Raw genomic sequence first — 22487 nt, forward strand, 5'->3', positions numbered from 1 at the left:
AATGGAATGAGATCCCGCCGATGGCAGGTCAAATGGAATGAGAAATCCGCCAGTAGAGAATTGGCGAAGGCCTTGGCCATCTGCATGGCTGCTCTGTTTTTCACTTTCATTTCAAGGAAAAGCCAAACATAACCTATGCCGTAAAGAAAACGAAAATAAAACAAAGCAGCAGGAAAGCCCGTGGTGCCCAAGTTGCAACCTGCTCTGGAGTCTAAAACCAGCATCTGCTTCCACAAATGCGAGGGTACCAACTCCGACGATCTTTAAAGATCTCACTATTCCACTAGAACCGGTGGCAAATATTGAGTGCACTACAAACATTAGAATATGTGTGCATATAGAGACGTTTCATACCCAAATACGATTTTTTGTGCTGGAGCAAAAATGGTAGCAAAAGGTTCGAAACGTCTGCAGTTTGCACCCCCACCCCCTTCGGAATTCGTGTAACGTACACGAGTATTTAAGCGATGCCAAACACCTTTAAATGAACTAAAGAATGCATAAACATGAGGCTAAACATCTGCAATTGCATCAAGTACTGGAACTTGGATACGACCCACGGCAGGACAAACGATGAAACATGTCTGGATGCAGGGACGTACCATGCTCAAATTACGAATTTTGGGTGTTCGTGCAAAATTGTAATTGATGGCGCATATTAAATACTGGAATTGGATAACCCAGATTGTCGTTGGAATGTCTGGGGACGGGGACATATCATATACACTACGAACATTGGAGTTGCGCATACTGGAATTTGGAAATTGGAGCGTCCGTGATCTGCTCGCTCCCGGAATCCTTGCAGTCTAGCTGGCTTTGAGAAAAAGTATAAAAGACTCCAAGCTGAGAGCCATAAAAAGCATAACAGAATAGGCTAAACATCTGTACTTGATGGCGTGTTAAATACTGCAATTTGGAAATGTGAAGTTTCCAACCCAAAGCGCTGTTTCTCCACAATACTTAAAGAAACTGCCAAATTTGACGATGGTCGGTTCATACATTGTTTGTGCAACGGATTATTTATTAATACAAAAGAGAACTGTTTGAAAGAGAGCTATAACATGAGATAAATCCTCTAGGGTGGATCATAATGAATAAACAAGGACAACTATGTCTACATATATACATACCACTATATCCTGAGACCTACATACGTTTCTTCCGACGGGTCTTCTTCACATCACAGTTTTTTGCTTCATTTCCAGCAGAAGCCTCCCAACAAGCGAGGACGTTATCCCACGAGGAGCTCACTAGCATAGGAAAGAAAGGATGCCAACTGCAATCCCTGACAGTTGATGAGTGATACACCAGTTTACTAACAGTATCCCCTGTAATCTGACAAAGCAAAACCATTTACATCAGATGATAACACGATACCATACAAGAACAAACAGTGTAGATCTGTAATTGGTAATCATGTGCAACAAAAGACAAGGAATCCCATTTGAAAAAGTATATATATATATGAAAGCTCATACCACATCATAAATATAGATGCACCCGTCATGAGAGCCAGTATAAATATACTTCTGACCAGTGCTGCAATATTAGATAAAACAGGAGCAAAAAAGATCAGTCTAAAACTTTAAACTATCCAATCACATGTTTTCTTTGTCTCCACATGCTGAATATATGTAATGAACATTAGGCCACTGTTGATTCTTCGTGTCCTGATCGGCTGATAAGCAGCATGACTGGCAGACGAAAAAGCAACAGGACCACCACAGGCCATTTTGAAAAACAAAATTAAGTCCTTTATTGTTTCCCTTATGATACTTCACCACTTGTACTATATCCAGTTTGATGCATGTAATGGCCCTTCAAATGCAAGAAGTTGAACTCATACACTTCAACAAGGGAACAAAAGACCTCAAGAAAAAGAAGAGGATGACACTATACCTAGACACGGGAGAGAAGTAACAGCGTATGAGTGTACGCAAAACTTGATGCCCTTTGTAGGTAGCCAATGACTGGTCGTTTGGATGCTTCAGCTTTCTGCAGTAAGTGGGGTAATCCATCCACCGATAATCCCACTCGGTGTAGCGCATTCTCCTCGGATAAGCACTGCATATGCAATACAAGCCAAAATAAGTTGGCATCACCAGCATTTAGCTTAGCAGTGTTTAGCAATACCATCCAGTTGTTTCCAAAATAGATACATATACTCCAACTGTTGCCAAGGATGAAATTTAAAGAGCAAAGATACCTGTCATCGGCATAAGCATGCAATACCCCCTATGATAGGCAAGGCAGTGATTACCTTCTATGACAAGATGTACTGCCAGGCGTAAATGGCTTAATATATGTGAAACTCCTTACCAAGTGCCGTAAGACTGATGAAAGCAATAGGAATGGGCATACCTGGTGTTAGATGACATTTTCCTTATGTCCCATAGTTTGATTGATTGATCTTTTCCATTTGAAATGAAATATCGGCCATCCCCACGACTATCCAAAAATGTAATTCCTTCCAAATGACCCACCAAGACACCAGCTGCACGGCCTCTTATAAAGCAACGCCTGTCCCACACCTGAAGAAGGCAAGCATTGGAGAGACTAACATACAGGGCTGAATTAAAAAACAAAAAAGAGCAACATGCTTTTCAGTTGCTGATAATAGGACAAGGCCTAATCTCACCCATCTTACAAGCATGCAGCCAAGCAGAGTAAGTCACCTCAAATTTCATGCCAATGAGAAGTGTTGAGACTTCTTCTTTCAACTCATAAAACAGGAAAGGCAGAAATCAAGCACAAAAGGATAGCACAAAGCATCATGGACGTGTAATCGAGTTGTCTCACGGCCAACATAATATGAATGAGTACGAAACCAAGGGAAGCCTTAAAGAAAGTGCTGCACAATCCAACTTCACATTATAAATTTGAAGTCTTTGCTGATGCACCAAAGACAAGACGTAAGGCCTCGGTGGTCGTCCCTTTTTCAGTTATGGCTTTGCCATTCTTTCAGAAACCAACTCATGTTGATGATATAAAGGTTGGAAGCATTCAAGGCACTTTTGATCAGTGTTGTACGACGGGGCCGTATCCTACGTTATGTATCGTCACGTTTCAAAAATGCGATACGATACACCACCTGTATCGTAAACAGGTAGTGTATCATCCATGTATCGCACGTATCGTACGATACAAGCACCGTATTGTACAATACAGTTACGATACAATTACGATATGTTATGTACTTATATTATGTTCCTTGTTGTGCTTTCCAGATTGATATTGATATATTGTTATGAATTTTGATGTTCATGAATGTTGAAATAATGAATCGTAACTTTATAGCAATAATAAGTCTATCATTCTGTAAAACATGTTTTTTATGAAAAACATATTATTCTTGATTTTTACTGATTTTTTTGAAATTTTCTGTATTTTTTCTGATTAATTTTATAAAAAATACGATATGTTACGATATTTTACGATACAACGTATCTTAAAGCCAAATCGATACGGCTTACGTAACGCTTTTTACAACATTGCTTTTGATAAGACAGCTATAGTGGATGTGTCCTAGGGTGCCTAGCACTTCCTATGAGGTCTTCCATCCATCATGGAACCTGCTTCCCACAAGGAGGATGTCAGACAATAAAAACTCAAGCATGACTCACAACTATTAACTGGATGTATGATGATCAAAACTAGCAACAAATGCATGCTGGTCCTTTGAAATCTTTATTGCCAAAACATTAAATCCAATCACCTGGTTTTACAATATTATATGTGAGAATTTGTAAACAAAAAGGACTGACCGCAGTTCACAACCATGATGATGAATCCTAATGGTCCTAATAGTCTCTCTCTCTCCCTCTCTCTGTCCGTGTGTCTGTGGATGTGGATGTGGCAATCTGTGAGCTATCAAATCAAACAAACCAAACAATTCATAATAGCCCTCGTAAGTTCTCCTTTTCCAAGTTCTCATATTTCAGCATGCTACAACACGCACGCACGCACGCACACACACAGATTTTATCCAATTCACTATAGATGTAATTATTTCCTTCACATTCAAATCTAGTTTAAAACCAAGGTGGCTGTTGTGTCAGGGATAAAATAAAAAAGTTCATGGCATGGAAGATGGAGCCCAAGTTAAACTAGGTCCTGACTTTGAATTATCCAGCAATTTTAATAAGGAACCATAGAACTAAATCATTTGTTGCTTTAGTTGTTGCCATTGATCCTCCAATTTTTTTTGAAGGTTGGCCCTATAAAGACGTCAAAATGGGATAAGCAATTGATTGTCAAATTTTGTTGTACAACTGATGTTTTACTTCAAGTGTCCAAGTAACTGACATGGAAATAACTCAAAGCTAAGGCATTTCTGGTTGATATGAAAGTACAAGTAATCCATTAAAGGTACCATCTAGTTTTCCTATAACTGCTTAAGGATCATTTAACAGAAACAAAGTACTTAAGTTTTGATTCTTTGAAGGCATAACAAGAAACACACATGCATAGTATTTTGCACTTAGCCACTTGAACTAGATTAAACAAACAGGTTAAAGGAAATTGTTCAAACTTTAGTATGTTTCAGATATACTATTGGAAGTCAGGAGCGTTTTTGTAAAACTTTCAATTCAACAGCTCAGCCAAGCTTATCTCCACTTGATCAAAATTGATACAAAATCTATAAATCTCCCACAATGAAATTCCATAGGGTCCAGAGATATCACACTTCCATCCAAGGGTATCAAACGCCTAGATAAAAAATTCAATATGCCTGAACTGCTTAGTATCAATTGTATTTGCATTCTTCACAAAGAGTGTTTGTTCTTTAGTAGGAAAGTCATTAACTATATGAAATAGGAGTGCTGAACTTCAGCAATTACATCCTGACATACCAAAGAGGCTGCAAGTCCACCATTTGTACAAGATATTTTAATTGATTGGCAATTGTATAAGGTAGAAACCTGCACGCAAGCATGCACACACACACACACAGAATCATTACATTCCAAAGAAAAGAAAATGAACGGATGCTATCACTAGCCTTGGAAGAAAATCCAACTAAAAAGAAAAGTGTGTTAAAATATAAATCCTTCACCAGCACGTTGAAGAGGAGTCTCTTAGGATTCCACCTCCTTGTAAAATGTGTTAAGATATTTAATGTCCTTGTAACATGTGAAGAGTCTCCTAGGATTCTATGTTGTAGTTAATATCTTTGTTATATGGGAAGTCTCCTAGGATTCTATGGTAGTTAATATCCTTGTAATATGTGAAGTCTCTTAGGTTTCTATGATGTAATTAATGTCCTTGGAGCTTGTGAAATCTCCTAGGATTCTACGATTGGAGACTCTTAGAATTCTGGAAATGGGATTATAAATAGAGGCCGTGCAAACCATTTTGGCTACGGCTTCTTCTCCTCAGTTTCTTCTTGTTTTCATTCTCTCTCTCCCTCTCTCTCTCTCTCTATCTCTATCTTCCTGCGTGAGTGCTGTTTTCTGGTTGCAGATATTGGTGCTAGATTTCTATCATGGTATCAGAGCACCAGGTTACGTTATCTCTACCAAACGAAATGCCCAAACAGGTCTGATCTGGTTAGAACTCTTTTCTCATCTTGTCTCTATCCTGAATTTACTTTTCTCTTGCGCAATTCTTGTTCCTTTTTCTTCTTGCTTACCCAAGGACACATCTTGTTATATCGTGTCTTCTTTCCCTCTCATCTTCTACCTATATACCATTCCTTTCTGCTGTCATGGAAAACCTTTTGCATTCTAGCATGTCCTCAAGTTTTCTTCCTCACCTTATTACCGAAAAACTCAACCATGAGAATTATCTGATCTGGAAAAGGCAAATCATGCCTTTCATAAGAAGTCAAGGCCTCTTTGGACATCTCGATGGTTCAACAAAGGCTCCACCAATATCCGTCTTACAGGAAATAAAAAATGAGGCAGGAGAAGTTATTGTTGTTCATGAAGACAACAATCCTGAACATGCTATGTGGATGAGACGTGATCAAAGTCTGGTTGCGTATATTTTGTCCACTTTATCTCAACAAGTGTTACTTTCAGTTTCTGATGATTGTACTGCAGAAGAATTATGGGAAACCCTTGCTGATACCTTTTCCCAAATATCAGAAGCTCGAATTATGTACTTAAAGAAAGAATTTCAGAATTTGAGCAAAGGTTCAACGTCTATCATGGATTATTTGGGGCGTATTAAGGCCGTCGCAGACCAACTTGCTGCCTCAGGGAATAACATTTCTGATAAGGAAAAGGTGCAGCAAACCTTGAATGGACTTGGGCATGATTATCATGCTTTTATTACAGCTCTTGAGGTCCTTCCTGTTCTGCCTTCCTTCAACGAACTACAAGGTAAACTTCTCCAACATGAAATGAATATGAAAAGAGTCATTGAAAGGACTGATCAAGGGAACTCCCAAAATGTGTTGGCTATGAATGTAAAGTTTGGTAAGAGCCATGGGAACTCCAACCATGGTGGTCGTGGCATTCTACCAACACCACATAACCAAGGTATGTCTCCTTTGGATACTTCAAGAAAAATACCAATTTGTTTTCAGTGCAACAAGAAAGGACACATGAAGGCACAATGTTGGTTTAATCCTCAAAATAAAAACAAAGGGGTAAGACATGATTATAAACAAGGAGGACAAAGTTCTAAATCCACCGCTGAAGATATGCAACAGCTATTGATGACCGCATTCTCAAAGATGACTATAAAGCAAAATGAGCAGGGAGAATGGTTCTTGGATTCAGGTGCAGCTACCCATGTGACAGGAAATGCAGGTAAATTGACTAACTTATCCACTCATTACGGTAGAAGTTGCATTATAACAGGTGATGGAAAATCTCATCCTATTACACATATTGGAAATGCACATATTCCATTGTCATCCTCGTCTCTATCACTGTCTAATGTTGTTCTTGCTCTCAATATCAAAAAGAACATCATATCCATTTCTAAACTCATTGATGATACAAGCTCTTCTGTTGAATTCACACCTTCTTCTGTCTATGTCAAGGACCTCCAAATGAAGAAAATGTTCGCTAGATGAGAGCGTCAAGGGAATATGTACGTCCTCAAGGAATGTCTACCCAAGGATTCATCCACTTTTGATATAGGATTGAAGACATTTTCTCTTTCTCATAATGCGTCATCAGTGCCAAGTTCTTGCCATTTTCAATCAAAAGTAAGGGGCCCCAACCAATTTTTGGAGTCTGATTTTTGGCATAGTCGGCTAGGACACTGTGGTCGACATTTCATTGAAAAACTTGTCACAGATAGTCTCATTCCAAGATCAAGTTTACCTCTTACTTCAAGTGTCAAAAAATGTTCAAGTTGTGGACTTTGTAAGAGTCATGTTTTACCTTTCCATAATATAAATCAAAGGGCTTCCAAACCTTTTGAAACTATTTTTTCTGATGTATGGGGGCCAGCCCCTATTGATTCCATGTCAGGGTCAAGATATTATGTCTTATTCATTGACTCTTACTCACGTTTTACCTGGATTTACTTCATGAAACACAAATCAGAAGTACCTCACATATTTCGAAACTTCTATGTCATGATTCAAACTAAATTTTCATCCAATGTGGTGCATTTTCAATGTGATGGAGGGGGAGAATATTCCTCGCTTGATTTTATTGAATTTCTACGTGAAAAAGGGATAACTAGACAAATTTCCTGCCCTTACACACTACAACAAAATGGTGTAGTTGAGCGGAAACATCGACATATAGTTGAAAGCGCCATGAGCATGATGCATGATACTAATGTGCCCATTTCCTTGTGGACTGAAGCCTTCCATACTGCTGTATACATAATAAATTGTTTGCCTATGACACTCTTGATGTCTAAATCGCCATATTTTACACTCTTAGGCAAACAACCTGATTACAAGAACTTGAAGGTTTTTGGTTGTGTATGCTATGTTCACGTTGATGCTGCCTTGAAGAACAAGTTTCAAGACAAAGCTATTCAATGTAGATTCGTTGGATATGCTGATGAATATAAAGGTTTTCGATGCTATGATCCAACAACTAAACGTATCAAAACTTCAAGAAATGTCATTTTTGATGAACATAGTTTTGATAATACAAATGAAATGCCTATGACCATTGAATCTTATGATCCCTGGACCAGTACACAGTTATTCAATGCAGATCCTGTTATAGAAAATGATGTGCCTCAAAGTGAAGATTCAGAGAGAGCAATACAACCGTCGGATATGGCTCAAAGTGAAAATCAAGAAGATCCAACACAGTCATCAAGTCATCACGAAAACAATAATGAAGAACAGAGCAACAATGCACATCGGTATTCGGGTCTTATCTACAGTCGACGACTAAGGGACAGAGATGCTCACAGTGAAGAAGACAACATGCCCCACCTTAGAAGATCCCAACGCATTCGTCATCCCATTCACAGGTGGGTTAGCTATGATTCTTTATCACTTGATTTTCAGTTATTCATGGCAAAAGTTGGCAAGGAGGAAGAACCTACTTCATTTGATCAAACATCAAAATCACATCATTGGAGAAAGGCTATGACAGAAGAAATGGATGCCTTGCATGAATGTGGAACATGGGAGAACGTTCCGAGGCCACACGAAAAGAACGTAGTGGGCTCCAAATGGGTATACAAAATTAAATACAAACTTGATGGCAGCATAGAAAGACACAAAGCAAGGTTAGTAGCAAAAGGGTTTACACAACAATATGGAGAAGATTATGATGAGACATTCAGCCCTGTGATCAAAATGGGAACAATTCGCGTGATTATATCATTGGCAGTTGAATATGGATGGAGACTACATCAAATGGACGTGAAGAATGCTTTTCTTCATGGTGATTTAAGGGAGGAAGTATATATGGAACAACCTCCAGGATACACGAAAGGAGACTCTCATGCATGGGTTTGCAAACTAAGAAAATCTATTTATGGACTTAAACAGGCCTCACGTTCGTGGTTTGACAGTTTCTCTTGCAAGATTCAAGAATGTGGTTTTCGAAGATGTCCTCTAGATCACTCTCTTTTCATTTATCGAAAGGAAAACATATTTACTTTACTTCTTATATATGTTGATGATATTGTTATCACAGGCAATTCAGAAAAACACATAGAAGAAGCTAAAGTTTTGATGATGCAAAACTTCAAAATGAAAGAGCTTGGTGATTTACGATTCTTTCTTGGAGTGGAGATTGATAGGCACAATAATCGCCTCACATTGACACAACAGAAATACACGTTAGATCTGCTGAAAAAGTCAGGTATGTCTGATTGTAAGCCTGTTGGAACTCCTAGTGTTCTAAATCAAAGACTAAGTACTCAAGATGGGGAGTTATATGAAGATCCTACGCAATATCGAAGTATTGTTGGGGCACTTCAATATCTTACATTTACTAGACCAGATATTATATATGCTGTGAATCAAGTATCTCAATTTATGCATGTACCTAGAGATACTCACATGGATGCTGTCAAAAGAATATTAAGATATCTTAAAGGGACAGCAAGAGATGGCTTAGTTTATGGTAAGAGTGAAAATATAACTACTGGACATCAACTTATGACATTCACAGATGCAGATTGGGCTGGAGATCCCGATCAAAGAAAGTCCATTTCTGGTTTTTGTATTTTCATTGGACGTAATCTTGTGTCTTGGAGTTGTCGAAAGCAAAAGGCAGTAGCAAGATCCAGCACTGAAGCTGAATACAGATGCATGGCTGCAGGTACTGCTGAAGTTACATGGGTTAGACATTTGCTAGAAGACATTGGAGAAAAGATTAAAACATCAATGTTAATGTGCGATAATCAAAGCGCTATTAACATTGCCTTTAATCCCGTACAACATGGTCGAACAAAGCACATTGAGATTGATCAACACTTTGTTAGACAAAAGGTGGAAGACAAGGAGATTCAGCCTATTTATGTTTGTACAGATGAACAAGTTGCAGACTTATTTACAAATGGATTAACAAAGGAACGATTCTGGTTTCTAAAAGGCAAGTTGTACATGGTGCAAAACCATGCACAACTTGAGGGAGGGTGTTAAAATATAAATCCTTCACCAGCACGTTGAAGAGGAGTCTCTTAGGATTCCACCTCCTTGTAAAATGTGTTAAGATATTTAATGTCCTTGTAACATGTGAAGAGTCTCCTAGGATTCTATGTTGTAGTTAATATCTTTGTTATATGGGAAGTCTCCTAGGATTCTATGGTAGTTAATATCCTTGTAATATGTGAAGTCTCTTAGGTTTCTATGATGTAATTAATGTCCTTGGAGCTTGTGAAATCTCCTAGGATTCTACGATTGGAGACTCTTAGAATTCTGGAAATGGGATTATAAATAGAGGCCGTGCAAACCATTTTGGCTACGGCTTCTTCTCCTCAGTTTCTTCTTGTTTTCATTCTCTCTCTCCCCCTCTCTCTCTCTCTATCTCTATCTTCCTGCGTGAGTGCTGTTTTCTGGTTACAGATATTGGTGCTAGATTTCTATCAAAGTGCAGGTTGAAATATTATATCCACACATATTTCAACATATACTCATGCAGGTACTTGATTAAACAAGCAAAACACGTAATATGATTAAACAATGCATAGTAATACATCAGATAAGATTACAAGAACACCTGAACAAGATGGGGCTTCAAGAAAATTGAGTCTACGTAACAGTGCATAGAGGAATCCATAAATATGCACTAAATCAGAACAGCTCAACAAGATAGGGTTCCTAACAAATTAACCTGTATGTCACAATTTTCTCTCCCCGAAGAAAAGAATAATTTTTTGCATGTTTATTATCGTAAAATTGAGCATATGTGTACCTTACAAAAGCTATCATCGCTTCCAGAATACATGATATGCCCACTTTCATCAGCGAAAGAGACCGTATTAACATCTTCCTGCACATTGACATGCAAATCAATATATTATATTACAATTACATCATAGTCTTAGTTGGAACTTGGAACTGTTTAACAGCACGACATGTTCACAGTTTCACACAATATCCCTCAAACGAGCTCTTAAACCACCAAAACATCCTAACAAAGACTCAGCAATTACTTGCTGACAAGATCCATAGAAGAGGTGCTTAGCAAGCCAACTTAGCTACTACAAATAGATGATCAAGATCCAAGTGCAGAATGGCTTCCTTGTGCAGAAAAATACTAAAAAACCAGCAACTTGAATACATTCTAGTGATGAAAATAACTTCCTCAATCTAAAAACAGATGATGCAACTATCGTCTTACAAAATCTAAAAAAGGATCCTCAGCTGAGAAATGGCACCAAAAAGATGTATAAACCCTCTCCAGGGTAACGGTAATTCTCCAATGCAGTAAGGGCCTTTCTCCCAAACATTTTGACCTATATCACACAAGTGCAGGGTGTTTCAAAATTTTTTTGGTGCAGGTGCAGCAAGGTATATATGTGTGTATATATGTATGTATGTATGCATGCAAGGCAAGTACCGGCGCCGCAATTTTAAAAAAATTTTGGGTGCAGGTGCAGCAAGGGTGGGTAGGTGGGTGTGTGTGTGTGTAGCTTGTTATATAATTGTTTAATAGTTTTATTTATTCATTTTTTTCTTTTCATTTTTGTTATTATAAATGAAGTTTTAAATAAAGGCTATTTTAGTCCAACATTCTATTTTTTAAAAAGCTGAAACGAATAATAAAAAACAAATTGTAATGTCCTGTACAATGTAGCCGTCTTTTAGGAGATGACACATTTTATGAGAGGTCGTCTTTTATAAGCGTCCTTCTAAAAGGACAGACAATAGAGGTTGTCCTTTATGAGAAGAGTCAGAGAGAGAGACAGTGCTCATTTCTTTTACGAAATGAGAAGAAAGGGAAAGTGTCATTGCCAGAGAGCTCCGATGAGGGACAGCTTGTATCTTTTATAGCTGGGCGGAGCCAGAAAATTCTAGCTAAAGGGCACAAGTTATACACTTTTAAATTTTTCACAGGCACCAATATGTTAAAAAATAAAAATAAAAATTATCCTAAAGTATCAATATCAAAATAAATATTTTTGTTGGTCTATGCAGGCAATAGTCCACACAGACCCTGCTGGCCATAGCTGCTGCATTGCCGGTCACCGATTGCTATCATTGGCCTGTGGTTCCCCGTCACTGATCGCAAGAAGTGGAGAGGTGAGAAAAATGCAACAAATGAAGTAGGTTCACACTGTCGGGATAGAACCCCTAACAAACCCTACTTTTGTCCTTTTTTTCCCTTTAAGGAAAGAGCACACTTTATCCTGGACGCAGCCTGAGATTGACTACACCGGCCTCGCTGTTGACACGAGTGGGGTGCACATCTAAAACTAAACATTTTTAGCCCAGTGCAGCAACCCGTAGAAGATGCATGTTGGCCTCGTTTTCTGCAGTATTAAAGGTGCACCCCTACCTACACCCACGTCGTGTCCACGGCTCCACGCAGGTGCACCTCTTTTTAGGTGTATTAATGTGACTATGGTTTTGACCTTGCTCTATACTAGATGGTCAGCATGTGCCTCTACTCTCACCTTGCCTTCAGAGAAGAGAGACAAAGGGAAAAAGAGGGATTCTCACAAACACACTTGTAAGCTAGGGTTAAGAGAAAGTCCAAATGAGTCCTTTATTAAGCATGTGTAAGTCAATAGTTCATCAACCTACTATATAAGCTAGTTACAACCAGTCAACTTTTCTACTAAGGAAGCAAGCCCCAACCCGCTTATTATTTCCTATCTACCTATTTTATACCTATTTTGCCCCAACAAATCCCCTCCTGCTACTAGAAGGCTTGAGGCCTCGAATTGGATCCCATCTGATTTCAAATCCTAAAATTTGATCCAAGGCACAATTTACAACCGATAGACTAAGTGCCAAAGCCGCTCTTCTTCAATCATATTGTTCTCTCTCTCTCTCTCTCTCTCTCCCTCTCTCTCTCTTCTGAAGGTTTTTCCTTCTCTCTCATGGCAACTGTCGATGAGGCCATGTATGTCCAATGAGGCTCTCTCTCTCTCTCTCTCTCTCTCTCTCTCTCTTTTTTCTTTTCCCTCAACAGGAGCATCATCAAGACAAGGGTTTCTCTCTTTTTCTCTCTCCCTCACTCTTGAGGCTGCCATCTCTCTCTCTCTCTCTCTCTCTCTCTCTCTCTCTCTCTCACACACACACACACACACACACACAAATTTAGCAGACATCATGGCCATCAAGGGTTTCAGTCTCTCTCGTGAAAACCCTAGCATAACGTTTTCATCGTGCCTTAGTGAATCCTCCTACATAGGCAACAATAGTGGAACGTTTATTCCTTGTCAATTGTTTGATGCTTCTTTCATTTCTTTGATAATAGGGAAGGAGCCAACTCCCAGCAGTCTTGAATCAGAAAAAACAACTAATATCTCTCCTTCTCTCTCACACATATTCAAGCTTTTGCTTCTTTTTTTTTTTTCCAAAAAGGGAACTGCACTTGACTCACCATTGATGCAGGCTGCAAGCATGTTGGAAATGGATATAGGACCCAGTGTGGCAGGCTACACCAGGTGCATGCTGACTGCATTCCACAAAACACCAGTACTGCAACTGCACAGAGGTCGCACTGACATGGGTGCAGGCGCAGAAATGCGTCAAGTTACATAGGTTTTAGGCATAAGTTGCATGAGACATTCACACCAAACTCCATTTTGTGGCTGCCGCTAATTTATAACCAAATTATAAGTACATTATACAGAAAATATGTTACACAAACTAAACAAGTCTGCTAAAAGTTTATTCTAAGAGATCAATTTTTTTTATAGCCAAGTTGAGAATGTGTTTGCATTTGGCTAGCGATGCAATGTTTTCTCCTACAAATTCAGGATCACAAACTGGACTACTCAATACTTATGGACTTCACACATAGCAAACAAGAAAGAAAGAACCCGATATACATTGCTTATTTATGATGGAATCAAATGGTACCAACTATGAATGCTACTCATGATACTGTCTAGAGATGACGCCTTAAGCTCAGGTAACTATGGTGCAGAAATGAATTTAAAAGCAAAAAAGGCTACATGTACTATTTAACGATGGAATCTACAAAACAACTTAAGCTGAGATAATGGAAGAGTCAGAATGTCACCGTGTGTGCAGAAATTGCAAGACTAAGCTTGTTTGCTTCAAGATCAAAAACATATATAGAATCATCACTGCTTCCAGCAACAAGCTCCCGCCCATCAGTTGAAAACTTAACACAGAAAATCCCAAAACCATGACCATCATATTCATTGTTAGAGAAGTGTAGGCCTTCATGAATTTCCTGCATAACAGAAAGAAAGAACATCCCCATTAAAGTTGCACCCCTGCATTTTTCAAGCTAATGCATGTGTAAGTTGTACTGTCAGCAAGTGTGACTGCATGTACATGTCTCAGTTCTCTTGTTGGTGATAGCTATCCATTCTAAACCTTGTGCTGACTGTGAACCACAGATTACACAGTTAGATATCTTCGAATGCAAACATGGGTAGACCGCAGATCTAGCAAGTCCATGTACAGTTGTATACACATTTGTGTGTCCTTATTCAAAAGGCAGAATACTTTTTTCCTTCCTCAAAATTCGACCTCATGACAAAATTTGAAGCTTGCATCAATTCACAACATCAGATTAACTGTACAATAGCAATATATAGCCAGTGCTTAGAAATGATCCACTGATGCAAACTAGGTAAAAATTAAGCAAGTCCCTGTACCACCTTCTCAACACATGCAAAGAAGCAACATTGGTGGCAAGCTGCAGAAACTGGAGATAACAAAAGCAAAATGCACAATAACAAAAAGCTACCACCATAGCCAATTAACCATTAAATAGGCATCCTTGTGATGATTCCTTCCGTACCTTACTTCAGAAATGCTGAGTCAACCATGTTCAAGTATGTGAAACTTACCACCTTAACCAAAAAACTAACTGCGGACTTTGAAACTCTACTTTAGCGGCAAATGATCAAGTTTATATTCACAGGGTGAGTTATTGAAGAGAGTGTGAATGACTATAGCTTGAGAAGTGTCCAGGATGCTAGGTCTCTGTTTGTGTCTAGGTAGGCAAAAAAGCAAGTCAAAAGGAATTTGATCAGAAGGAATTATTTGATAGCAACATATCTGAGTGGGATTGATTGCAGGCATTTTATTTGTCCTCATATTAAGTGAAGTCGGTATGATTAAATGGATCTTTTTTTTTTTCTGCACTACAATAAATTGCCTGTCTGAAGAAAGTGGAAAGCAGGCGGAGCATCAAATAGAAAAAGAAGCAGCTTGCAAGCAGTATAACCATGCAACTACAACATGACATAACGGTTGAGCATATTTCTCAGTTCTCTCAGAAAGACAAACTGAAATAAAGTTTCCATAGGGTGCATACAGTGACGTTAGCAACTGATTCTTCCCCAGCATGTCCACTTCCTGCATTGACAATGTGAACAATGGGCGACATGGTTGAATACACCTGCAGATATCGAGATTAGGGAACTAACCAAGCAAGCGTAACACCGAGGGAATGGATTAATGAAAGAACGAGGGAAGGCAAGCAAGAAGACTCACTAGGAATCGTTGGTCAGGGGAGAGAGAGGTGTCGGTCACTGTCCATCTCAAGTTTCTCGCATGGATATCCTTCTGGACCCTCCATCCGTTATCGACACTGTATATCCTGATATGCCGGTCCTGCAGAGCGTTGAAAAGCAGAAGGTTTGAGCAACATGAGAGGGAACCTTTTGCACCGCCACGGAAGGGTAGTAGGGAAAAGTCGGGGATATTTTGACCTGGAATCCAGCAACGAAGAGGGTACCGTCCGCAGAGAACTGGGAGACATATGCCTTGCTGCTCATCTTGTCGATGGACCAAGGGCGGGTGGAAGGAAGGTATCTACTGAGAACGTGAGAGCGTTCCGACGAGGAGAAGCGACCCCTTCCGGAGACGTTGGCCTCCCTGCCGGTGAGCATATTCGTGGTCGAGACGTAAGTGCCCCGCCTCGCCCGTGGGCAGAGGCTCAGGCACATCTCGCTTGGAGCTGTCCGAAGCTTCGTAAGATGTGAAATATCCTGACCAACAAGGGGAGAGGGTCGCAGGTCGTCCGGTGGACTGCCATCAGAAGAAACAGTGGCATCGGTGCTCCAGGTTTGGGGGGCACCGGCTCCTTCTTCTTCTTCGTCTTCTTCTTCCTCCGGTTGACTCATGCCATGACCCATGAAGATGTAAGTTTCAGCGATGCTGCTCAAGTCCATAAGGCATGTCGCCGTCTCCCCGCACCAACCGGCGATAGGCAGACACGGTAAAGCCTAGAATAGAGGAGAAGTTACAGTTTCATCGGATTGAGGCGATCCGAAACGACGCAGGATTCACCGAATACATGACGAACCCCGGCATCAAACAGTTACGACCAAAGGCGAAGCCAATCTGATATAGATTATTCGGCACAACAAGGAGGAGGAGGAGGAGGAGGAACAGTTTGCCGGAATTTCGACCGGAATCGAGAAGGAGAAAGACGATGACCTGCTGTGGCGGATGAAGTCTCCGGTAGTTATCCAGAGGAGAAGGAGGCGGTGAACAAGAATAGTTAGCGAGAAAGAGAGAGGATGAGGGGGGGATTGGAAGCCTGAGAGCCCTTATCTCATCCCAACTCGCACCAGAGGCGCCGGAACCTTTGCCAGTCCGCGCGAGAACGAGGGACTCAGCCCTCCTCCGGGATAAATCCAACGCTCCCGCACGCGAGCGGCCTGTCAGTCACTCCTTTTACCCAAAATTCTGCAACAGACATCACCACTTTCACAACGCGTGGCTGAATCTGATGACGCGTAAAGTTTCGTCCGCAGTTTACCGATCAAGCCTCTGTTCTCTCTCCCTGCGCTCGGTCGCAGGGTAGGCATTGGTCTCACAAGTCACAGATCTGTGCCTCTTCTCTTTAAGCATCGGAGATTAATCAAATCAAATTAAAATGGAAGGTAACTCCCTCGTGTGTCGTGTCGTGTACAATACTGTTAGTAAACGGGGATCTGGACATGGTTTGTTTACTGATAGCAAACCGCGACATGGTTTAGAGTATCGACGCGTGGGGAGACGCTATCTGTTGAAATGATAGGACACCGGATGCGTGGCATGAAGCACCTCCTCCATACCCCCGACTGGAATTTTCATACATATCTCAAAACAAGCTCTTATTTCTTCCTCCTCCGGTTGTTTTTATTTCCAAATGAACCGATATTAATGGAGATATATGTTGAACCATATGGACATTAAAAATAAATTTTAATTTTACGTCCGCATCTGGCCATTTCTCCTCATCCTGTGAGGTCTACAGTCAATATGTGCATGTACTACAAGGAAGGAGCATGCACGCATATATATGCTTCAAAGTGTTGCTGACCTTTTCTATTGTGACCTCAAGTCCCTAGTTAGAGATTATCCATGTCAGGCAGCCGAAAAATTGGAGTGTCCGCACTGACAAAAGAAGAAGCCTTAATCAAAACTCAAAGGTCTGGAATTTTGATTCGTGCAGGTTGGACACATGTATTACTAACAATGGGTACAACTAAAGAGGCTAATGTAAACTAATGAACTTTGCTTGCGTTGAGGGTAAATTCTTCTTTAGTATCTTAAATCCATCAAATGCATAATAAATTGATTAATTGGCACCAATATAATAAGCAAATGGTTAGACACCTATATGTAAATAAATAAATTTTGTGGGACTTTATGTGCAACTGCTTACACGAGCCCACGTGGCTCCACCAATGTAGAATAGTTGTATTTCTTTGATATTTGAGTAGAGGGCTCTTTATAGGGATATTATATGGATCTTTTCTTTTTAATTCAGTGTAAATCCAACAAGCTCGTCCTGAAATAGTTATGCAATAATATAAATTTAAATGCAAAATGCAAACACACACACACACATTGGGACAGGTCATGTGTCTGTATGTGCCTATGTGTTTGTTTGTGTGTGTGTGTGTGTGTGAGAGAGAGAGAGAGAGAGAGAGATTGCTGCAGTAATTGAACAATTTATTGAAACCTGGCGGAACTACTGATTCCTAGGTTTAGCAAGACATAAAGTTGGCGTGCAATTTAATGAGAGAGCCAATCAAATGCGCTATCTTATACTGGATCACATTACAGCATTGAAGCACTTGCTTGGTTCATATAAAATCAATCATCTACATTACAATTTGCACAGCCATGTTTGGACAAGACAACCTGTAGTAAGATTTTAGTGGTCCTTTTTAGTTAGATGGAACAGATGCATTACTTGGCACGAAATGAATGCGTGCTTGCTCGAAGTACCTCCCTACCAACTCCACCTTGGTCGTCCGCCCATCCCCTTATGTCAGTCTGAAAGCTTCCCGAAGACTCCCATTTGAAGAAGGATCAGTGATGAACCGATGAACGGATAATTTTGCGGCCACCGTCTAGCTGAAACGGGCTGGGGCATCACCCCTATTCCATTAAAGCTGAACGAATTTACCCTACTGAGAACGGAAGGGTGCGGCTTCAGCTATCAGCCTAAAGATGCATGCTTCATCACGCTATGTGCGTGATTGAAAAAAAAAAAAAAGAAAAAAAACAAACAAACAAACAAACAAATGGCATGCAAATGCCTCGTTGACTGCCAATGGCAAAACGATCGCCGGCATGAGGAGTAGTAGCACTTCCCAGTCACTGGGTAATCAACAACACATTTGCATGGCGTCCGTGAGTGGGATGCGCACTTCAGCCTGTGGAGGCCTCTCTCTCACAGGCAAAATTTATTTAGTTGTCTCTTTATGGGGTTAGGCAGGTGGGAGGCATATTCAAACAAAACACGAGCACCTGAGCATCCACACAAAATCGATACAAGGAGAAAACGATTAAGGGAGAAAGATTTATATAAACCGCTTGTATCTTTATATATAATTGTCTACATATTTCTAAGAAACAAGTATCTGACAGTCACACGATGACAACAACAACAACAACGATTTTTCCTCGACAAGTTAGATTAGTTTGGCTGAGCACCGCAACGAACAAATCTCTCCACATCGTCTAATGAAATAGTAAATCCTCAACAATCTTGCGGGGTACGAAGCCTGATCATGGTCCACGTCGTTCGCCACATTATAGGCGGCTCCTCCTTTTCTTCATAGCGCAGGCCGGTGATCGTATGCCAATGAACCTTCACGCATAAATTCTCAATTCACCTGTCCTCCGTCTGCAAGCTCATTTGCATGCCCCTGCTACGTGGGGTTGGTGAAGATTTTCAGTATACCAATCCAAGCTCAACCAGCAGCGCTTTACATATGCGTACCCCGAGAACATCATTTACAATTCATCAACAATGATAACGACCGACCAAGACAACAAACAGAACGCAGCCAATGCCTATGCTTTTTACATCGCACATCAACCCCTTACAGCCAAAAAAGGCATGACAAAGAACGAGAGAGGAATGAGAAGAAAGGGAGGAAGAAAGAAAGAATGATGGAAAATGTCAAAAAGTTTCAGGTCATATTGAGGCTTGAAGAGGAGTGGTCAGCCTACGAGCTGTTGGAACTCACAAAGTTTTTTATTTCCTCCATAACTCCATAGAAGTGTTCGGTGTTAGGAAGGAAGTAGAAGCCAATAGTGACCTGTTCCAAATATATTAGTTTCACATCCTGCCCTTCCCTCTTGAGCCCCTCAGCGTAGGCCAACTGCCAGTCTTGCACCAGATCTAAGCCCGCAACAACTACAAGGCTCTTGGGGAAAGGCAAGCCGCTCAGACTGAGAGCATTAGGGCCAAAAGGGTTGCACGCAGGGTGATCTCTATTAGCCCCTTCTGGCAGGAAAGCTCTCCAGTACCAATCCCTATCCTGAATGGTCACAAAGTACTTGCCGTCTAGTCGCTTCTCAGATTCTGTCCTCTTCTCTCCCCCAAACATGGGATTCAACAATATGTTGCCGGCCACCGGAATTCCTGACTGTGCCGCCCTGAGGGCGACGTGGTGGGCAATGTTGCCCCCAGAACTGTCGCCCGCTAAGAAGATGTACACCTTTGAGTCCTTCCCGCTCTTAAGCCAAGGCCGAGAGTTCACCCACTCCAGGGCTGCCCACCCGTCATCATATGCACAAGGGAAGCGATGCTCAGGAGACCGACGATAGTTGACAGAGACCACAACGGCCTTGCAGAAGCTCACCAGCCGCCTGCAGAGGGTGTCGTAGATGGCACTGTTGGCGGAGGAATGAGCAAAGCTGCCCCCGTGAAAGAAGATGATCACCGGAAAAGCGGCATCGCTAGATGTGGGATCAAATGACACTGGGGCAGCAGCCGCGCCAGCGCCGCCCAGCCCATCTGAGGAAGGCCTATAAACGCGACTCAGAAGGCTGGTAGATCGCTCCACGATCACATCGAAAGAGTAGACCCCGTCAACCGGGGTGGCATTGGCAGGCACCTTCCGGTCGAGGAATTCGGCTAAATGGCGATTGAATGTTCCATCGGGGCGGCGGAGAAGATTGTACGCCAATTTGAAATTGGAAATTAGCACCCATGTATTGAGGGGAACCACCGTCTGCGTCATTATAGAGATGAGTAGAAGAACCAGACTCTATGAAGAGCCGAAAAGAAAGAAGAAAGAGGAAAGAATAGGAGGAAGCAGAGAACAACATTCCTTCAGGATATCAGAAAAATCAAACAAGCACCTCCTCTCTCTCTCTCGCTCTAATCCCCTCCCTCTCCTCTCTCGCCGCCGTTGAGAAATGCAGACCCCATCGTCCCAGTCATACGCAGACTCCATGTGTGGTTTCTGATATCACTCACAACCCGCAGCCGCTTCTCTTATGAAGATGTATAATATGGAGTGAAAAGAGAAAACAATGAAGCAGTAAAAAGAATCCAACCCCCCCGGTCCCTCCCTCCACCCATCCAGGGAGGAAGATGAGGAAAAAGAAAACCGCTGGCCATGTCGCAAGCGCGTGGAGAGAAATCCCAAGAAAGCGTTCCACCAAACATGGGCGGAGCGTGGAAAAATTAAGGAAATGAAGCACAAATTGGATTCACGAGGGAACCCGGAGAACCCCAGTCTATCCGTCAACCCCCCTTTCCTTTCTTCGGTCTTTTTTGTTTTGCCCTAAATCGGTGGTCGAAGCGACAAACCAATTTCATCGGCGAAGCCCCGCAGGATAGAAACCCTTCTTTCCTCCTCCCCCAAAAAGAAAAAGGAAAATGAGAAAACAAAATCTGGCATGTGAGGAACACGCAGTTATCGCGATTAATCCGCTCGCAAATCAAAAAGAAGAAAGAGAAAATTCATCATTCGAAAGACCAAAGGAGGAGGAGGAAGTTGAGGAGATTAGGAGAGAAGGGGGATGATTACCTTGGCGTCGTTCAGTGAAACATCGTTGCTTCCAGCCATAACGCGAGGGAAGATGGTGGTGGTGGTGGAAGAAATGATGCTAGAGGAGGAGGAGGAGAATTCGGGGGAACTCACCTCTCATGCTTCAACAGAAAAAACGAGAAAAGAAGAGCAAAATGGTTAAGAAGAAGGACACGAAACCAGAAAGCAAAAGAGGAAAAAACCTTCCATCATCATCACCATCCTCTCTCTCACTCTCTCTTTCTCGATCTCTCCCTGTGTCTCTGTGTGTGTGTTGAGAGAAGGAAACCCCCCTCCCCCGTTGCGTATGGGGGCAGAAGGTGGGGTTGGGCGTGTAGCCAAGGACTCTCTCTCTCTCTCCCTTGTTCACTTTCACCAGTGAAAAGCAACCCCCGCGGTGGGCTCTAATCACACACGGAGGAAACCAAGTTAGAAACAAGAACCCAACATCGGAGTACCCGTTCGTTCGTTAACAAGGAAGGAAGGAAGATGAAGATGAGAAAAAAGAAGAGAGAAGGGAGGGTTTGGAGTCAAACGCTAGATGCCAAAAGGGGTGGGGTCTCCTTTGCGACTTAAGTAACGACAAATCGGGCGGCTCACTCCGGAAAGCCCCATGGACCCCACCTACCTCCCTGACTCTCCCTCTCCCTCTCCCTCTCCCTCGCCGACGGGTGGGCGGCGTTGGAGTGATTGAATGAATCTCCTCCCTCCCCCAAAAGCCTCGACCAATTTCTCCCTCTTTTGCCTATTTATCAGAACAACTGTTGTGTGTGTGTGTGGGGTCGCACGAACAAGTTTACACCCTCTGCCGCCAGCTTTTACCTTCAAAATCTGAGTTAAAACATTTTCGATTCCCCTCTACAAGTACTTTGACCTGCCATTAATTTGGCTCTTCAACCCATCTCTTCCATTTCTTTTTTGAAGAAGGAAAGGGTGGTAGGGGCAGATTACAGGCGAGAGAAAGAGAAAGTGTGAAGGAGAAGAAGACAAAACGTGGTGCGTGCAGACGACGCCAAAGGCAAAAACAGTGAGAGAGAGAGAGAGAGAGAGAGCAGACGCGGACAAAAGCACCACCTTCCCCGCCTCCCCTCCCCCCTTTCCTTTTTTTTTTTTTTTTCCTTGTTGTCTCTGGTGGGGGGAAGGTTTACGAAAGTGTACTTTGGTCTCTCTTTTTA

The 22487-nt window shown here is 41.6% G+C and overlaps 2 protein-coding genes across 5 annotated transcripts; both read right to left on the reverse strand.

The window, feature by feature from the left end:
- Positions 1-960: 960 nt before the first annotated feature.
- On the reverse strand, positions 961-16895 carry LOC116250151 (LEC14B protein). Of its 3 annotated transcripts, none has more exons than XM_031623602.2 (9): positions 15754-16894; positions 15536-15655; positions 15357-15440; positions 14085-14261; positions 10800-10877; positions 2362-2531; positions 1900-2064; positions 1479-1539; positions 961-1328 (listed from the first exon to the last, which is right to left on the reverse strand). In XM_031623602.2, exons 1-9 carry the CDS (start codon positions 16213-16215, stop codon positions 1251-1253), a joined length of 1395 nt encoding a protein of 464 aa, XP_031479462.1. In that variant the 5' UTR covers positions 16216-16894; the 3' UTR covers positions 961-1250. The 3 variants fall into 3 exon arrangements, with proteins under 3 accessions (XP_031479462.1, XP_031479461.1, XP_031479463.1); XM_031623601.2 differs by having other exon boundaries at positions 961-1335; XM_031623603.2 differs by lacking the exon at positions 1479-1539 and having other exon boundaries at positions 961-1335; positions 15754-16895.
- Positions 16896-18831: 1936 nt separating this feature from the next.
- Positions 18832-21969, reverse strand: LOC116250838 (gibberellin receptor GID1C-like). Of its 2 annotated transcripts, none has more exons than XM_031624789.2 (3): positions 21532-21969; positions 21313-21434; positions 18832-20508 (listed from the first exon to the last, which is right to left on the reverse strand). In XM_031624789.2, exons 2-3 carry the CDS (start codon positions 21349-21351, stop codon positions 19498-19500), a joined length of 1050 nt encoding a protein of 349 aa, XP_031480649.1. In that variant the 5' UTR covers positions 21352-21434; positions 21532-21969; the 3' UTR covers positions 18832-19497. The 2 variants fall into 2 exon arrangements, with proteins under 2 accessions (XP_031480649.1, XP_031480648.1); XM_031624788.2 differs by having other exon boundaries at positions 21516-21969.
- Positions 21970-22487: the final 518 nt, after the last annotated feature.

Source organism: Nymphaea colorata, chromosome 3 (assembly GCF_008831285.2).
Source record: "Nymphaea colorata isolate Beijing-Zhang1983 chromosome 3, ASM883128v2, whole genome shotgun sequence".
In the NCBI taxonomy this organism is placed as follows: domain Eukaryota; kingdom Viridiplantae; phylum Streptophyta; class Magnoliopsida; order Nymphaeales; family Nymphaeaceae; genus Nymphaea; species Nymphaea colorata.

What these genes read in the sequence shown, in the direction of transcription:
- LOC116250151 (XM_031623601.2), bottom strand. Translation starts at nt 16,215, where the DNA reads ATGGACTTGAGCAGCATCGCTGAAACTTACATCTTCATGGGTCATGGC. An exon ending in AAAATGTCATCTAACACCAG is followed by an intron (nt 2,065 to 2,361) that starts GTATGCCCATTC and finishes TTGCATATGCAG; the next exon opens with TGCTTATCCGAGGAGAATGC. An exon ending in TACTTCTCTCCCGTGTCTAG is followed by an intron (nt 1,540 to 1,899) that starts GTATAGTGTCAT and finishes CTAATATTGCAG; the next exon opens with CACTGGTCAGAAGTATATTT.
- LOC116250838 (XM_031624789.2), bottom strand. Translation starts at nt 21,351, where the DNA reads ATGGCTGGAAGCAACGATGTTTCACTGAACGACGCCAAG. An exon ending in TTTCACTGAACGACGCCAAG is followed by an intron (nt 20,509 to 21,312) that starts GTAATCATCCCC and finishes ATAATGACGCAG; the next exon opens with ACGGTGGTTCCCCTCAATAC.